Consider the following 13,776-nt stretch of genomic DNA (forward strand, 5'->3'; position numbering starts at 1 on the left):
ACAATAACTGAAATCACTTTTGTCGTGCACATTTTTGTTAGCACAATGATCAACCGCTTTCTCTTATAACTAAGAAATTCTAAACGTTTTTTTGTGGTAATCTCGGGCCATAATGAATAAATTTTAACCTTCACAGGACAATTTTGACTTTGTATCTTAAGCACAAAGATTACAAATTAGGATCAATTACAAATTTGTATTGCTATTTGTTTTGTTTCGTCAAGCACTAGTTGTTTTGTGTTTTCAACGTCAAGAGTTTTAAAAAAAATTTAAAAAAATTTTGAATAAAATTCCAGCTCGGGAAATTCCCGTTTTTCACCACAAATCGCTGTAGTGAGCATGAAAGCGTGTGTTTCAGATGCAATGTTGATCTGAAATAATCTAGTTTTTCAAAAGTTGTAAGTTTCCTGACTGTATTGCCAATGGAGACTAAAACGACTGAATTAGATTCTGGTGTTTTGGCATATCTGCGTCAAGCCGATGCGACCTACCGAAATGGCTTTGACGACGATGAAATGAAACAAGTATTTCTTGAAGGAGTTTTCGAAGAGATTCAAGGTTCAGAAGTCAAGCTCAGTTTAATGAAATCCACTTGTTTTGTGATCGAGCAATTCGTAGAACAAGCACAGGCTGAACAATTGGTGCAGATCCTTCAGGTACAAAACATGCAATGAGACAACAAGTTATAGAAAAAAAGATAATTGTAAAAATGGCATGCCATTTTTTAAAATCTTTTTCCCACTTGCTTTGTACCAGCCTGCAGACTATGATAGTTCCCGGTGAGATCTCAGACGTGCAGAGCCAACACGTCTTGTATGTGCATGCCTGTCCCTTCCAGTGCAAGACCAATTTCAGCAGGGACAAAGCCCAGTCTAGAGTTCCTTCTTGAGAAATTCTCGTTGAGAAATTCTCGAGAAATCTCGAAAAAATCAAGTCTCGATTCTTGAGAAATAAATAAAAATTTCTCAAGAAATATTACGTCACATATCTTAAACAAAAAGTAAATGCGACACCTCTTATTACGTGTGTTTTTCGTTTCAACTCGCTTCTAGAGCGGACTGGACACATAACTTTCTTATTTTGCTTGCGAAACAGCGATTTTTAGCGTGCGTTGCCGCTAAACTTTCACTTTTCCCAGGTAGTAGCCATGCCTGGTTGCATAAGATCTTTTACAGTCGCTTCGTTTTTTGCTGGTTTGCTAGCGAAGCACTACTTTCGATCGCTACAAGAAGCGAAAAAACAGACAATCGGAAATTATTATGGGTCCCCTTTCCTGAAGGGGACACATATTGATTTTACTCAAATTGTTTGTTTTTTCTTTCTTTTTCTTTCTTTTTTTTTCTTATTTTTCTTTCATTTTTTTTTCTCCCCAAAGTTTGTCCGACTCGTTTTTCCATCAAATGTTTGATGGATTTGGATGAAATTTACACAGATGGTAGATGTAGTTATGTAGATGTGCATCCCACTTTGTTTTTGTTGATAACCCCAGTATTTACCCCGCTAGCCCCCTAAAATGGGTATTTTTCCCCCGAAGTTTGTCCGACTCGTTTTTCCATCAAATGTTTGATGGATTTGGCTGAAATTTACACAAATGGCAGATGTAGTTATGTAGATGTGCATCCCACTTTGTTTTTGTTGATAACCCCAGTATTTACCCCGCTCGCCCCCTAAAATGGGTGTTTTTACCCCGAAGTTTGTCCGACTCATTTTACCATCAAATGTTTGATGGATTCAGCTGAAATTTACACAGATGGTAGATATAGTTATGTAGATGTGCATCCCACTTTGTTTTTGTTGATAACCACAGTATTTACCCCGCTAGCCCCCTAAAATGTTTGAGCAATAGTGTTACAAGGGCAACCAGTTGTATGTTGCTCGTTGGTGGGTTGCTTGGTGGTCGTTTTTGCGCCATGGCAGTTAGGGGGTTGTTAACAGCCCTATGACGTCAGAAATATTAACTTGCTCAAAATACCTCTAGTGGTCGAAATTTTAAACATTGGCGGATTTGGCTGAAATTTTGCAGTACTATTGATTAAGTCATTGTGGTTTTTATATATTTTTTAGTTTGTGTGTCAAACCCAATTAGATGCCCTACTAGCCCCCTAAAATGGGTCAGTTTTTTAAAACGTTAAATAGGACATACTTCAAACAATATCTGGGGTGAATCTAATTTTATAGCTTGTATTCTACATAGTATTATTATTTAAGCCCAGTGCCGATCACTGTGTTTTACCTTACAACACCCGACTTTCTCATGGTTATCTCTTGAATTGCATTATTTTCAACTTTACGTGTGTGGGAACCCATGAGTTATTGCCTGCAGAAACGACTAAAGTTATAAATGACGATGGCTAATATGGGACCCAATACAAAATAAGCATAGGAAATATATTTATGTTTTAAAATAGGTTATAGTGTATATGCAAGGGCAATATGTGCTAAGCCACCCTTCTAGTTTTGTTTGTTTTTGTTAGAAACTCGGCCTAAATAAAAATTTTGAGACTCTTGAGATTCTCGAGAAATGGATTTTTAATTTCTCGTTTCTCGAGAAACGAAAAAGTCGAGAAATAGAGGAACCCTAGCCCAGTCTGCTGAGTATGGCTGCTGCTGCACGCATGATTTTTTTTTGAAAAACAAATTTGCATGCCAATTTTTCGTGGTTGCCTGCGGAAATTTTGCACCAAAGGCATTCAATTGTCCTGTCTTGACCTATATCACTTGCTTTGCACCTGCTGAAATAGGTCTTGCACACAAACTTACGGGTTTTGCATGCGTGCACGCGGGACATGTCGGTCCTGCATGCACAAGATCTTGTCGGGAACTGCCATGTTCTGCAGACTGAGACAAAGCAAAAGATAGAGGTCAAGGCAGGACAATTGAATACTTTTGGTGCACAATTTCTGTGTGCAACCCCAAAAAATGGCATGCAAGAATTTATTTCTTTAAATTGCATGTGCAGCTGTCATACCAAGCAGACTGGGCTTCGTACCTGAAATAAATATTGGGATTTTCAACTTCACTTTCGCACTAGCAGTAACATGATGTTTGTGTTAGCAGTAGAAAGCTAAAACATTTCCAACAATTGTATTCCTAATAACATTCATTTATGAACAACAAAACCTTTTATTATATTAATTTCACAAAAGTTGCTTCTTAAAGAGTTTTTTTGCAGTCAAATATTTGGTTTTTGCTTTTCTGACCCAGTCTGCAGAACATAGCAGTTCCTGACGAGATCTCGTGCATGCAGGACCTACATGTCCCGCATTCGCACGTGCACAACCCATAAGTTCATGTGAGATTCCAATTTTAGCAGGCGAAAAGCAAGTAAAAGAGGTCCAGACAGGCCAATTAAACGACTTTGGTGCAAAATTTGCACATGCAAACCCAAAAAATTTGCGTGCAAAAAATTTTGTTACAAAAAATCGCTCATGCACCTGCCACACTCTGCAGACTGGTTTCTGAATAATCAAAATCAATTAAAACATGTCTTGGGCATTGGGAGCAGATGGGACAAAAAAAATCTAAAATTAAACAATTGCAATTGTTTTGATAAAGATTTGTTTACCATATTTGGGTTTCAGAATTATTTTTTAGATGTGTGTCTTGTGTTCTAAAGTATATTTTATCATGTTGAATGCATAAATATTATTTCAACTAATTTTTTTACATTTGTGTGTTAGGCTTTTCAAACCCGCTTCAAAGAAGTAGCTCACAGTCAGCAAGGATGCCATGTGCTTCAAAAAGCTTTGCAACAAGTTGTTATTTTATGGCAGTTACATGGTATGTGTTAAACATATATATACATTTATTACAAGATCAAATAAATTTATTATTCTTAAAACTTGCTTTATATTAAATAATCTCTTTGCTGTGACTGTAAAATTGATACTGCTGGGTCATTAATTATGGGTCCCCTTCCCTGAAGGGGACACATATTGATTTTACTCAAATTGTTTGTTTTTTTTCTTCTTTTTTCTTCTACCCAAAGTTTGTCCGACTCGTTTTTCTATCAAATGTTTGATGGATGTGGCTGAAATTTACACAGATGGTAGATGTAGTTATGTAGATGTGCATCCCACTTTGTTTTTGTTGATAACCCCAGTATTGACCCCGCTAGCCCCCTAAAATGTTTTTTCCCCCGAAAGTTTGTCTGACTCGTTTTTCCATCAAATGCTTGATGGATGTGGCTGAAACTTATACAGATGGTAGATGTAGTTATGTAGAGGTGCATTCTACTTTGTTTTTGTTGATAACCCCAGTATTTACCCTGCTAGCCCCCTAAAATGGGTATTTTCTCCCGAAGTTTGTCCGACTCGTTTTTCTATCAAATGCTTGATGCATGTGGCTGAAACTTATACAGATGGTAGATATAGTTATGTAGATGTGCATCCCACTTTGTTTTCCGGATAACCCTAGTATTTACCCCGCTAGCCCCCTAAAAGGGGTGAGTTTGTAAACAATGTCAGAATTGGCTAAAATTTGGATAGCTTGTAAAGTATGCCAATTATCATTATTGCGCCATTGCAGTTCGGGGGTTGTTAATAGCCCTTTGACGTCAGAAACATTAACGGTTGTTGCTCAAAACACCTGTAGTGGTTGAAATTTTAAACGTTGGCAGATTGGACTGAAATTTTGCAGTACTATTGATTGAGTCATTGTGGTTTCCTACTTTTAAGTTTGTGTGTGTGTTGAACCTCAATTAGTTATCCTACTAGCCCCCTAAAATGAGTTTTTTAATTTAAATAGTTTTTACTCCATATAGCATATTTAGATATGCACAGTACCAATCACTGTGTTTGTCTTCACAATACCAAACTTACTCATTGTTATCTATTGGATTGCATTATTTTCAACTTTGCATGTGTGGGGACCCATGAGTTTTTGCCTGCAGAAACAACCAAGGTTATAAAAGACGATGGCTAATATGGGACCCAATACAAAATAAGCATAGGAAATATATTTATGTTTTAAAATAGATCATAGTGTATGTGCAAGGGCAATATGTGCTAAGCCACCCTTCTAGTTTCATAAGAAACTTGTCTAATTAAAGGCCTGGACCAGACTGAAGTATTTCCAGACCTGTGTGATGTCATAATTAAGAGCAGTGACTGGTTAAAGCAGGATGATGCCCTCACAGAATGGATGACAGATACATATGCCACTCATGTGACCCGGTCAATAATTGAAACACTTGGAGGCATAATGCTGGTGCATCAACATCACAATAAAGAGTCAAAGATATCAGGTAGCTTAAACTATGTATTGTTTCCATTTTTTGAAAATATAAACTCATAATTTGTTCAAGTCAAGTCAATAATACAATAAACACTTGCATGGGTTTGTGTGACTTTTTGACAAAAACAGTTTATTTATTGGTTTTAATTACTATTATATTCAGTGCAAGGATTATAACCACAACTGCAGATTTTTATCACTTGAAATTACCCATTTTTCTGTGTGGAATTAGTTAAATATTATTATTGTTGATGACATACACTTTTTATTTTTCGCAGTTGTCAAGCAAAAGAAAGATATTTTGCTTGCAAAAGAAAGTTTGCCCAAAAAGTTTTTACTCAGACTAAAGAAACTTGTAACCCTTTTATCAAATCTGAACAAACAGTCAATGGCAGGTTTGTGCTGTATATAATATACTATTATTTTATTGATGTAATTATGTATTTTGCTTATTCTTTACTTCTAGAAATCCTTACTGACACTAGTGGGTGCCCTTGTGTATGCACTTTAATACAAGTATTGTCCTTGCGCTTGCCTAAGACACTCAAACGTCTATGCTCTCAAATCATAACAACTTGTACAAAGGACAACAACAGGTAAAATATGTTTGTGTGTAAACAACTAGAGATGGATTTTTTATGAGTGTACAGGTGCTATTTTGAGTTAAATGAATATTTATTTTGTTTTTACATTTTTTCCATGTTTGCGAAACCTAAATTTTTTTTTATTTTTCTGCAGCACAGTTTTAATTCTTTGCAAGGACAGGACAGGCAGTCGAGCAATTGAAGCAATATTTGAGTATGGTGATCTTCAGTCATGTTTAACTCTGTATTCAATATTCGCTCAAGATCAGGACACATTCCTTGAACTTGCCTGCCATCCAGTGGCCAATTTTGTGATACAGAAATTAATATCATCGAATTCATTACAACACAAGGTGGGTATTAGTGCAAGCAAAATGTTACATTTTGTTTACTTGACTGTGTGTAAAGTTTTGTGTTGGCAATGTTAGGGTAACATTAAAGCAGTGACCGGCAAACAGCTATTATGTTGACCCAAATGTTTTTAGTCATACCATGGAGCTCACTCAACCTTTAATATTAACAACAAGCTAACACTAGTTATTTGATAACTAAATCAAGTTTGCTTTTTTATAAATATATACCTTTTAAACTTTGTACTTTTATTTTCATTTTTTTATGTTTTTTGTTACTAAACATGTATCTGATACGAGTTATTTGATAGCAAACCAGTATATATTTCGTGATGTATTGAGCATCATTGGTGATGCTTTACTGAGACTTCTGATGTAATGCTGTTACACTTCATCTGTTAACTACCAATGCTGTAGTCCAGGGGTTCCCAACTGGGGGTACGAGATTGAACATCAAGGGGTACGAAGATCCTTGGGTCACAGAGAAGCTTTTGAAACTGATTTCACAGTACAGTTTTATTTCGGAATTGTAAATGATATTATGCCATACGCCTCATGGCCTCATAACAATACTTTTTTTACTTGCTGCCAGCAATAAAAAACAAACCACAAAGTTAGGAAGATAATGCACAGATAAAGTAGGCATTCAATAGAGTCTTGCAGCAAATCTGCTGCAATCGGGTAATTTCTTATTGTGATTTTTGTGTGAAATACTTGTTTAACGTTTAATTCAGCTATAAAAGCAATTTAATTTAGCTATATATATCTAAAAAATTCCGAGGGTGCGAAGAATGCTCTGACCTGACAAAGGGGTATGAGCAGCACAAAAGGTTGGGAACCCCTGCTGTAGTCAATCAATTCAGATATGTTTAGTAAGGATATGCCAAGCCGAGCCAGAACCTGAGTACTCGGTACTGAGCATCACTGTTTTTGATGCTCGGTGCTCGGCCGAGCAGTTGCACGAACTGACCTGAACTAACATATGAAACTAGTGTTTGAAACGTTATCCAAGAACAGAATTGGCCGTTAGATGGTGCAAAAACCCGTACTTCTTGGGCCTGTACAGCTTATTACACCACTGGTAACGTAAGAGACCTTGGACAGCTACAAAACTAGAGTGTAATAGGGAATGGTTGTGACGCCACAATGCACCGAGCGTGTTCAGCCGAGCACCGAGTATTAACTTGAGATGCTCGGTGCTCGACCAAACAGAACATGTGCGGTTTTGGCCCATCCCTATTGTTTAGTGTGCGATTTGTTTTTTTATATGTAGTATTTATTTGGATAAACTCTACTTTTAGTATTGGATATAAACCTTCTCTTTTTGTTAGTTTGATGAGACATTTGAACTTCTTGTGCCTAGAATTGAGGACATTTTTGCTGAAAACAAGTATGGAGTTGTTCAGAAACTTGCAGAACAATGTTTAAAACACAAATCATATCAAGTCAAATTTCTGGACACTTTAATGAAGGTAAGCATAGTTTTGTAAATTTAATGTGATGCTTTTTCGTGTTTGGTAATGGCTGCCATGTCTATAATGAGTAGAGTACTAAGCACCTAATGTCAAGATATACTGGTAAAAGAGAAATAAAATTTTTGATCATATAATTGCTGACTTACATATAGCATTTAATCTTTACACAAAAAACTGTGTTCATACATTTGCAGACATTTCACTGTGAAGAAGAAGATCAAAAGAAGTTTATTATTCCACTTATTGCGTCATTCTCTACGTATGATACATTTATAACATCTGGCAAAAAGGTACTAAAAAGCTTGTACTTTTTTTATGAAACATTTGTAGTGTATTCAAATTATTCTTGATTTTTACTATTACTCTGTAAATTAAATTGTTCGCTAACAAGTAGACAAAAGGCTTTTTTGGTTCCAAGTGACATATTAAATCAGGTTGTACAAAAACCACCTCTCTTTTGCCTGCCAAGATGGCGAAGTGGTTAGTGCAACCACTTGAGTTCACAAGCTTGTGGGTTCTAATCCAATCTCAGCCAATTGTTTCCCTGAGCAAAAAACTTGACTTCATTGCTCCTACCTAAGGGTACATGGTTGGAACAAATAAGCCAATTTCAAAAAGTCATTGAATCCTGGGTTCGAACCCCGTGAACGACAAAGGGCAATTTTCAGTTCTCGGACTGCCGCCTGATTGTCGAAAAATACAACAACAAAAAAAGTCATTAAATTCAAATACAAAAATGTCCACCTGACATGTAATGTAAAAGACAGCTTGAGGACACATTGTGAGCATAATGCAGTGTCCACCTACAAAAGATAAAATGCCACAGACTAACGTTTTTTTTTAATTCTGCTGTATCTGAACATAAAAGGATCTGTTTGTGTGGATGAATGATAAAAACACACAGTTTTAAAAAAACTAAAACTTGAGTGGATCATAAAGTTTTAATCATTTCTTTCTGTAGATTCCAGATCTCACAAACATTGTTTACCATGGAGCCTTGCTTCTTCAAACCTTGTTTAAATTCAGCAAAACACTTCTGGTTTCAAAAAGCATAACAGTAATGCCAGTTCGGCATTCTGTGTCACTGGCATGTAGCATTTCAGGAAGCCATGTCATAGATTCATTTGTCTCATCACAAACTATCAAACAAAAATGGAAAACAAAATGGTTTGACAAAATGAAGGTACAATTTTCAATCCACATAAACCTCAATTTTATCATTGTTTTTTGATGATGTATATTAGGATGCAAAACAGTGAATAGAAAGAAAAATAGAAATTCTTTTTAGGATCAGTTTCATGTAATTGCCTGTGACAAGTATGGCAGTCGTGTTATCGACAATATTTGGAAATCTGCTGATGTCGATATAAAAACTATGCTTGCAGAATGTTTAGGTAAGGAATACTAACTTTATGTTTTAATGTATGCAAAGACTTGTAACAGTTTTGGTACATATCTAAATCTAAAGACTTGCAACCCAATAATGTTGTTGTGTATATAGCTCCACAAGCGGATGTGTTACTGGCTGATCAATATGGTAAACATCTGCATCGCAACTTTGGTTTGCGGCAGTTCATCCACCGAAGGACAGAGTGGGATGATTTTCATGCTAGGCAAATTAAAAAGCGAAAAGTTTTTGAGGACCTTTTTGCAGGTACAGTATTGTTTATATCGTGATCCAAGAGCATGAAGGGCCCACTAAAGTTTGAAAAATGCTTGCTTACTGCAAAGAGAGGATCTCCTTTGTATCAGTAGACTGAGTTTGTTCTTTATCCTACTGTTTTCAGACCTAATTATTGTTTCCACAAAGCACATCTGATATCACTCAGATACCTTCTCCAACAGAATTTGAGTCTTTGAGAATTGGTGCTTGCAACAAAGTCCATCTATGTCAGGGGTGCACAACCTTTTTGCTAGGACGGCCGCATCGCAGATTTTTATTTCACAACTGCCGCTATTTGCCTTCTTGTTTTTGTTTTAATATTACTGATGTAAAGAAATTGGTTTTTATTATACATATGTACCATCTAATGGCTACCAAAAGGCCCAGATTAATTTCTAGCTTGGTGCACAGATGGAGCTGCACAGTATGAAGATCACTGATACATGTTTATGATGTCATAATCTAGATTGTGATGCTTGTGGTACCTGTCTTGTTCGCATTGTTTGCAAACAATAGGTGTACAAAAAAAAAGTCTGATGCCTATGGCTACTGGGCTGGTAATACTCTTTTAGTATTACAAAAACTGTTTAGGGCAGTTTAAAAATCAAAATGTTTAGCAAAAGAGTTTTATTGGATCACAGCCGCCAGTACATGCATTTTATAAAACATGTTCATGGCCGCACAAACTCATCTCTCCGACCGCATGTGGATCTATGTCTATGCAACCAAAATGCACAAAAACATGTTGGGCTGCATGGATTAAACATATATACTGAAGGACATTAGGATTACCCCAATCAAATTGGTTATCTTTGTTCTAACTTGTTTTTTATAGCAGATTCGGGAAAAAAGAAGAAGTCCTGATTGTTGCCACATGTGCCATATTATTTTAGCATCATTTTATAATAATGGTGGGTTGCTCTGTGAGTCATCACCTAACTCTACTGATGGGGAAGTCTGAAGAGTTGCTGCACAAGCTTCGAAACTACCGATTTTGTCTTTTCCCAAACAACCGTCACACTTTTGAAAAATAAACGAAACAAGATATTTTTTCTCAAAAGGCAGTGTCAAAAACAAAAGCGGAACATAGAAAAAATCAGAGTATCTGATTAACCCCTTTAAAGCATATATCAAGTCATGTTGATATTTAAGAGGATGTTCTTTATATCTGCAGGAAGTGCTGGTCTACAAACAACCTTTATTGTCTCCTACTACTTCTGTTGATTTATAGTGACAAAATATTTTTGCTGGTTTATAAATTTCCTGAATAGTTGCTAAAATCTTCAGTTGAATTTCCTCAACCTGCCATGAAGGGCAGTAGTCATCAATTGTTGATCTGAAAAACGGGCATTGTTTGTAGATTGTAGGTTATTGACAAATTTAATAGTAGAGTCTGTTCAGACACTTTTTACCTGGCAATTGTACACAGTGTAGGTGCATGTTGTGTCGTTGAAAGAAGGCGATTAAATTCTGCAACAAGTGAATTAATTCTCTCATCTGAACTTATATGATGAGGTAAGGGTGGTTCCCCAGACGAGCAACCAGCTCCATGTATCTTCGGGTGAAAAATCTGGTCATAATTTGACACAACTAAAACTACTTGGGCAACAAACATGGAACTTACAATTTCTATTTCCTGCTCATCAAACTTCTTTTTAATGCTTGTTTCGTAGTTTTTTACAATCCTTGCTAATTCTTTGAATCTGCAGAAAGTAAAAAAAGGAGTAAACCAGCATTATCTTGGTAACTAAGAAGGAATCACTATCATTAGGTCTTAAAACCATTTAAGGAATTTATTTTTAGGCATTTTTTGTTTTGCAAAAAGTGGATTTGCAGGTTTCTTTCATACAATTATGCATTGCACAATTTTGCATAATTGGGTTTTTACACCTAATTTACTTTCGGTCAGTTGAATATTCCAGGTTTCCATTAGCTATCTCTGTCAACCAGTTCTTTAAAATTCTCAGTCTATTTCTTCTTGTTTCTTGGCAGGATAAAATTTCCTGAAAGACAAGTTCGTTTGCTGGGATTTATTTATACAAGTTAAAACTAACACATGCTAAAACAAAAGTGACTTATATTTAAATAAAAGGGTCAGAAAGGTGGCTTTTAATATTAATGAATATCCGAGACAGTGAGAAATGTTCATTAGCACATAAACTTAAAACATGGCATACTGGAATGCTTTTGGGGGGATTGTACCAATACAACTTGGTCAATGATGCCAAGTCTTCAGGCGAAAACATGTTCTTGAAAGGATTAAGGGTTGAGAAGCAATCGAGGTCAACATCCAATATATAATGTTGTCCTGGTTCCAAAAGTTGTGTGATTGATCTGCAGTGGTTAGAAAATCATCTCAAAAAAGAAGTACATTTGCATCACACCAAACTCCACTGATGGTTATGTGTTTTCAAAACATGTTGAAGTATTTTGATGGCACACATGTGATTAAATAGTGGACCAGTCTGTTTTTTGTATGCTATGTCCACAATGTTTTAGAATTACCACTTAGAAAAATAAAATATGTATGTTCATCAAAAGTTAGCCAAATGTGTTAAATCTACCATAACTTACTCAATGCTCTGAGAATCCTTTTCCAGGGTTATGATCTGTAATTTTACTTCTTTTGTGTCAGTTAATTCACTTCTGTCTTGATAAACACAATCACTCAGAAAATAAAGATTCTTTAAAGACACTCTGTAAAAATAAAGACACAACAGATAAACAAATAAAAGAACCTAAAATTTACACACTGTCACCTAAGCTTTTCAGATGTAGGGTCTTTGCCAATAGAAAATTGATAAACTCCATCCCGAAATTGTTTTGCCCACCGTGGTTTTAACCATATAATGGTATTTATGTGACCTGCATATACGGCAGGCATAATCCAACTTTCAATTGACACTTTCCTACAAAAAATGTCAACATTTTTAAGCTGACAAGAAAATGTGTTTACACTAAATTTTTTGTAATGACCAGGGGTACAAGAAATCAAACAATAATATTTGTCAATTCCATGTCTTTGGCAAAGAAATTTCTTATGCTCAATAGCAATAAGAAAAGTGCAGTATTTAAAGCTTTCACTGCAGTGTTGTGGCTGTGTCACCTGTCTGTCTAAAAATTATTTTTTTGTTTTGTTGGTGTATGACAGGGATGGCGAACCACTGACCCGTGGGTCACAATGTGACCCACCACATGAATTTCAGTGACCCACTTGTAGTTTCAAAATTGTATACTGATTACTAGTGGTAGGGTTACCAGACTTCCAAGATTAAAAAGCAACACAACAGTTAACTTCAAGCCCTTTGTCAAATTGCCTATTGTCTTAAAATTCAGATTGTTTAGTCAATTGTGAGGCAACAAATATGTTTATTTAAACGTACAACTTGAAACGATTTGTTGTAACTTTGTTGACGCTGTTCGGTTCAATGTATTCATGCGAATCTTTGTTTTCACACAAGAATTTCATAAAATCAAGTGCCAAGAATCGTCTCAGCTCAGATATGACTGCAGCGTGTATTAAGCTGAAAACTACCTAAGATTACAAGACTTGCAGAAAAAATGCAGCAACAAGCATCTTAGCATTGACATGTAATAAAATATGTGACACACTTTGTTTTCTTTCCGAATTTTGATATCATGGTTGACCCATTCAACTAAAAAGGTTTGCCATCCCTGGTGTATGATAATATACTCATCAAAATTTCCAAACAAATATGCAACTTTAGCGTCTAACGTTTTAAAAATCCACTTTTGATAAACGCATAAAGTTAACACTCACGCAAATAATTCATATTTGTCAAACACTGATGGGGCAATGATATCTTCCGGAATTCCCAAGTCAGGATGTGCATCAAAGTGCACAAGAGCAAGGTGTTCAAATGGCAAATACTTCGATCCAATTGCACGGTATATATGTTCAAGTGCCTAAAATCAGCATTGGTGATCCAATTTGTTCAGAAAAATTAGGTGCATTGTAGATTGTACTCGAGTTACACAAATAATAGTGTTTTAGTTGACAATTCGGGCCAACTTTACGAAGGCAGATGTTCTACTCGTTGCCTGTTACTTACCTCATTGTGATATTCTACAACATGGATGGGCATTTCGTTATATTTCTTTAGCCGACTCATGATGGGAATTATATCTTTTCAATTGATTAAAGTAGTTTGAATTCTGAACAGAGACAAGTGAAGAAAAACTTTATGAGAAAGTATTGTCATCAGGGCTGCCACTTTTGTTTTAACGAAATAATCTAGATTGACCTCAAAAAATATCTAGATTGAAAAATAAAACATCCAAAAATATATCTAAATATAAAATAATCCCATTAAATGTAATATATGAGCCAAAACCAACACTTTCAAGGTTTTTATTATAAGTTGATCTCTATTTGATGCTAAAGAAGCTTACTTCTTCCTTTTCATCACTATATTTTTTTCTGTTACTGTTCTAACATTATAACGTCG

At 35.7% G+C, this 13,776-nt stretch overlaps 2 protein-coding genes across 5 annotated transcripts; one reads left to right on the plus strand and one right to left on the minus strand.

The window, feature by feature from the left end:
- The first annotated feature begins 305 nt into the window (after nt 1–305).
- LOC145204121 (nucleolar protein 9-like) lies at nt 306–10,354 on the plus strand. 2 transcript variants are annotated; one of them, XM_080076554.1, is made up of 12 exons: nt 306–656; nt 3,681–3,780; nt 5,051–5,245; nt 5,514–5,630; nt 5,702–5,831; nt 5,974–6,172; nt 7,501–7,641; nt 7,839–7,934; nt 8,606–8,827; nt 8,933–9,038; nt 9,146–9,298; nt 10,146–10,354. In XM_080076554.1, the coding sequence occupies exons 1-12, from the start codon at nt 423–425 to the stop codon at nt 10,169–10,171; spliced, it is 1,719 nt and encodes a 572-aa protein (XP_079932680.1). In that variant the 5' UTR covers nt 306–422; the 3' UTR covers nt 10,172–10,354. The 2 variants fall into 2 exon arrangements, with proteins under 2 accessions (XP_079932680.1, XP_079932679.1); XM_080076553.1 differs by lacking the exon at nt 10,146–10,354 and adding an exon at nt 9,432–9,852.
- LOC145204122 (UPF0489 protein C5orf22 homolog) lies at nt 10,329–13,622 on the minus strand. 3 transcript variants are annotated; one of them, XM_080076555.1, is made up of 9 exons: nt 13,381–13,622; nt 13,089–13,234; nt 12,067–12,216; nt 11,882–12,004; nt 11,485–11,641; nt 11,207–11,310; nt 10,932–11,010; nt 10,720–10,877; nt 10,329–10,643 (listed from the first exon to the last, which is right to left on the minus strand). In XM_080076555.1, the coding sequence occupies exons 1-9, from the start codon at nt 13,438–13,440 to the stop codon at nt 10,493–10,495; spliced, it is 1,128 nt and encodes a 375-aa protein (XP_079932681.1). In that variant the 5' UTR covers nt 13,441–13,622; the 3' UTR covers nt 10,329–10,492. The 3 variants fall into 3 exon arrangements, with proteins under 3 accessions (XP_079932681.1, XP_079932682.1, XP_079932683.1); XM_080076556.1 differs by having other exon boundaries at nt 10,720–10,862; nt 13,381–13,621; XM_080076557.1 differs by lacking the exon at nt 13,089–13,234 and having other exon boundaries at nt 13,381–13,440.
- Nucleotides 13,623–13,776: the final 154 nt, after the last annotated feature.

This window comes from Phallusia mammillata, chromosome 8, assembly GCF_965637545.1.
Source record: "Phallusia mammillata chromosome 8, kaPhaMamm4.hap1.1, whole genome shotgun sequence".
In the NCBI taxonomy this organism is placed as follows: domain Eukaryota; kingdom Metazoa; phylum Chordata; class Ascidiacea; order Phlebobranchia; family Ascidiidae; genus Phallusia; species Phallusia mammillata.

Coding starts and splice junctions, on each gene's coding strand:
- LOC145204121 (XM_080076553.1), top strand. CDS start 423: ATGGAGACTAAAACGACTGAATTAGATTCTGGTGTTTTGGCATATCTG. Junction 6,173..7,500: donor CGAATTCATTACAACACAAG/GTGGGTATTAGT, acceptor TCTTTTTGTTAG/TTTGATGAGACATTTGAACT. Junction 9,039..9,145: donor TATGCTTGCAGAATGTTTAG/GTAAGGAATACT, acceptor TTGTGTATATAG/CTCCACAAGCGGATGTGTTA.
- LOC145204122 (XM_080076555.1), bottom strand. CDS start 13,440: ATGAGTCGGCTAAAGAAATATAACGAAATGCCCATCCATGTTGTAGAA. Junction 10,878..10,931: donor ATGAGCAGGAAATAGAAATT/GTAAGTTCCATG, acceptor AATTATGACCAG/ATTTTTCACCCGAAGATACA. Junction 10,644..10,719: donor ACACTGTGTACAATTGCCAG/GTAAAAAGTGTC, acceptor CCCGTTTTTCAG/ATCAACAATTGATGACTACT.